The sequence below is a fragment of the Suricata suricatta genome, chromosome 3, assembly GCF_006229205.1.
Source record: "Suricata suricatta isolate VVHF042 chromosome 3, meerkat_22Aug2017_6uvM2_HiC, whole genome shotgun sequence".
NCBI lineage: Eukaryota > Metazoa > Chordata > Mammalia > Carnivora > Herpestidae > Suricata > Suricata suricatta.
In genome coordinates, this window is record NC_043702.1 from 122,539,502 (window position 1) to 122,543,990 (window position 4,489).

Genomic DNA, 4,489 nt, shown 5'->3' on the forward strand with positions numbered 1-4,489 from the left:
GGAGTATTACATGGCAATGAGAAAGAATGAAATCTGGCCATTTGTAGCAAAGTGGATGGACCTCGAGGGTGTCATGCTAAGTGAAATAAGTCAGGTGGAGAAGGACAGATACCATATGTTTGCACTCATAGGTCTAACAGGAGAAACCTAACAGAGGACCATAGGGAGGGGAAGGGGAAAAGAGTTGGGGAGAGAGAGGGACACAAATCATGAGAGACTATTGAATACTGAAAACGAACCAAGGGCTGAAGAGGGAGGGAGAGGGGGTAAGGGGGTGGTGGTCATGGTGGGGGGCACTTGTGGGGAGAAGCACTGGGTGTTATATGAAAACCAAATTGACAATAAACTATTATTAAAAAACTACAAACTTAATCATTAAATTTAGATTGCCAATGGCTTTCTTTTACCCATGCCATTATAAAGTAGGAAAGGATTTTCAATGTAATCTCTTCCAATTTCCTTTATGATGTGGAATCCTTCCTGAAGTATTCATGTCAAGAGCTCATCCCAATCCTTCCTAAAGTATTCATGTCAGGAGTTCATCCCACAGTCTGGCCCCTATTCTGGCCATGTTTTCTCTAGAGTGAAATGTTCAAGAGAGACATGTACTGCTTGAGCCTAAATGCCTTCTTTACACAAAACCAGAGACATTAAAATGTATGAAGATTAAATCAAAAGCATATGGTGTGAAGAAGTAGATAAGAAGGAAGGTGAAATTTTCAGTGTGTGAAATTCTTGAATATTTGTGTATACTACATCAGAACAACATCTTGCTTCTTTCATTTTCTCTATTTGTGTACATTATATTCTGTTATTCCTCTTTCTCTGGCTGAGTAAATTTCTACCTATTACATGCTCTGATATGTTTGCCTTTCATTCAGTCACAGGTTATCATTCATTGAGCATCTGTAATGAGATCTTAACTATAAAAGTGAAACATGCACAATAGAAATATAGAGAATTGACAGCAAACCATAGCAAGGTTAGATTACAGTGTTGTACACCTGAAACTAATACAACATTGTGTATCTACTATACTCAAATAAAAAGTGTTAAAAATAAAATAAGAATAGATATCAAAATATCTACTTAAAAATACCTACAGTGAAGACAAAATAATATAAAAAATGTCTGACTATAATAAATACAATTTTTAATAGAATTTTTTTATTGTGCGGGAGAGAAAGAGAGAGACAGAGTGTGAGTAGGGGAGGGGCACACACACACACACACACACACACACACACACACACACACGAATGCGAAACCGTCCCCAGGCTCCGAGCTGTCAGCACAGAACCTGACGTGGGGCTCAAAGCCACCAGCTGTGAGATCATGACCTGAGCTGAAGTCAGACGCTTCACTGACTGAGCCGCCTGGGCGCCCCATAAATATAGTTTTATAAAGCACATAATATTTTCTTTGAGATGCTGTAGCTGCCTAGATGCTAAATGAATGTTAAAGAAAATATGTGCTTTAAATATCAGAGAGAGAAAGAGGAGCTATAGGGGGTGAGAAGAAAGATCACAGAGATGAAATAGAGTGTAGAGACCGTGGCTTGAGCTGAGAACAGGTACAAAGGTGGGGTGAGGGAGAGGAACGGGTATGTTTCAGGGAACGCCGAGGACTTGTGCGGAGCCAGCAAAGTCCTACTTTTTTAATTAGATGGTAAATACATGGATGCTCTTTTCAGTCTCATTGGGCCCTTCATTTGTTTTATAAAATTTTCCGCATGCGTTAAATTTAATAAAGTAGTTTCAGAAAAGAGATTGATTGATGGGAAAAGTCTTCATCAGTTAAAAATAAAGTGTTTTTAAAGCCTCCGCCCTAACACTGGGAAGTCAAAACTGAGTAAGACAAAGCTGAGAGCTTCATGGCTGTCTGGAGGCTCCCATTCCACATACAGGAAGGAGGGGCGGTGACTGGAGATGAATCCAGAATGGTAGACCTGGACAAGATCACAAACTGTACACACAACGCTAACTGCATCTCCTTTTTTCCAGTAAGTAATAGAGAACCACTAAAGGGCTTTGAGATGTATGTGATGAAAGTTTCATGTTTGAAAGATAACTCTGGCCATAACAGAAAATACGGATTGGGGAAGTGAGGTAAAACTGAGAGTACAAAATGTGACAAAGTTTCACATTGTTTTAACTTTCTCAGATATGTGTTTTCCTCGTCCAGTAGTTTTGAGCTTCTGACCAGTTGTGTCATGTCCTTATATTGTCTAGAATAGTGTACACAGTCCTTGTGAGTGAATTCCATAACTTTAGTTTAGCTGCTGTTTTAATCCTTTTTGTTAGAGTAGATAAAAGGAAATAGAAATATTAGTTGAATGAATGGACTGATGAATTATCTCAGTGTCTTGATACTTTTCGCACCTGTTGAGTTGTGCCCAAATTTATGAACATTATTTGGTTAGCTCCTAAATTTTGATATGCTCCTGATTGCATGTAGCCCATCTCTATCTCCTTCAACCCCCTTCACCATTCCAGGAAAATTTGAAGAGCTATTTATAGAACATAAGCCCCAGTTAGTATGTATGTAAATAAAAATACAAGTCCAAGTTTAAAGGGAGCCATAGCTCCAAGCTTTTCTTGTAGGCATCCAGGAGTGCTTGTTTACAAGGTTACATTCAAGAGTCACTGACCAAAACCCAGGTTTGAGAAAGCATTGATGAGAAAAAAGAAAAGCAAAGGACCAGAAATAATGTGATCTGTGTCAGCAGTTCCTCAACTGGCTAACACTTGCAACATAAGTGTAGGGAAATATGAGAATATGAATTGTTTTTAGAAATTTGTTTTCCATATTCTGACAAGAACTCTTCCCCCTACTTTTTTTATTTTAATCTTAAGGGTATTTTCTTTTTTTGTTGTTTTCTTTAAGTCAGTGTCTTTGAGTGGAAAATGCCATAGAGCACTAAGAGTAGGAAGGAAGTTCCAGAGAAACCTCAGTGAATTTTTCCAGTTGTTTTTGTTTTTTTTTTTTTTTTTCTCCAGCTTTTAAAAAAATCTTGTTTGGCCATGTACATGCCTGTGCATGTGTTTGGAGGGTGGAGTGGGGAAAATCGGTGAAATGAAAACAACTTTATCCTTCTCTGCTAATTCTCAACCCAAGATAGGGGGAAACTTCTCCCACTCAAGATAGGGGGAAACTTCAGGAAGCACCCAAGAAAACACAGAACCAATACAAGCTGAGACCCAATTTGAAAAGCAATATAAGACCCCTTACCTAAAACCACAAAGATAGTAAAGATAGCCAGTGGCAGGTTTGAAAGTCTCTACCCACCTCAGACAGTACACTTTAGCTTGGAAACTTCACCAGGTCTTATCCAGGAAGAAGAGAAGTGTATCTTATTGATGAAACATACTTCTAAGCAGAAGCAAAACTAATATTCTCAGGTCCAGGTGTAAAAAAATAAATAAAGAGCCATGCACCATATCCTAAATATTTGAAAGTTCTAAGTCAAAATAAGAGGCTATTAAATTAAATATGTTTTATCATCTTACAGAGATTATAATAGTTTGGAAGACAAGTTCAGATTCAAAATTTGTACTCTTGTCAGAGTTCTGTGCTTGAGTGTGGTAGGATGAGAGAAGGCCCAGCCCAAAACCTATTCCCCGTTTCTACCTCTGGCTCTGTTCCATAGTCTGAAGAGCTATGAACACAAGTGTAGGCTCTCCAGCCTGCCCATCCAAGCTCTGTCTGTATCCCTACAAACATCAATCCTGTGGCTAGACCTTTGGCCTACCCTTGGGTCACCTTTTAAATGAGTATTAGAGAAAGAGGGTGAGATCAAGGGCCACAGCATAAACTACTGGTTCCTGAGAAGAGAAGAGCCGGGGGAAACTGAGTGCCCAAAACAAACTGGGTCTCACATGAATGTTTGTCAGCACCTTAACTTACACATCCAAGCTGTATGTACAGCCCTCCCCAATTCCAGTCTTTCCGATCCTTGATGCAAACTGCTGCTCCAACCATTCGGAGGCCTAAAGATGTGCACACCACAAGCATGGTTCACTCTGTGGAGGATGGACATAGGGAAAAAACCCAAACAGGTATGCCAGAAGCAGGTAAATAAGGTAGTCCACATACTCCAGGTAGGCATATCCACTTGGCCCTATAAACTCCTCACCAGGGAAAAGTACAGCCAAGGAAGGGCTAACATGTGACCCATGTGCTGCAAGTTCTGCCTACATGTGCACCTGCCCCCTATGAACAACCTGCCCCTGGAAGCCATCATAAAGCATCTGGACCCCACCTTTGACCCCAAAGAGAAGACCCTGAATGAGATGTTGCTTTTGAGAGCCAGTATGATTCAGGCCTCACAGCCTCCTCACACCCTGAAGACTAGCCCAATGGGGAAACTGGGAGCTGAAAAGCCTGACCTATTCAGACTACCTGGCAAGGCAGAAGCCATCAGCCTCTGGGGAGTCAATGTCCTTCTAGATCTCAGGGCCAGAGTTTTCTGAGGCTTGGTGCTTAGACA

The 4,489-nt window shown here is 40.5% G+C and overlaps 1 protein-coding gene across 1 annotated transcript in view; it reads right to left on the minus strand.

Annotated features, from left to right (window-relative positions):
• The window catches only part of TNFSF18 (TNF superfamily member 18), a 63,086-nt gene extending 59,072 nt beyond the window's left edge, over window positions 1–4,014 (minus strand). The window contains 1 exon segment of the mRNA XM_029933351.1: window positions 3,907–4,014. Within this exon segment, the coding sequence (XP_029789211.1) occupies window positions 3,907–4,014 (108 nt within the window).
• Between the last annotated feature and the right edge of the window lie 475 nt (window positions 4,015–4,489).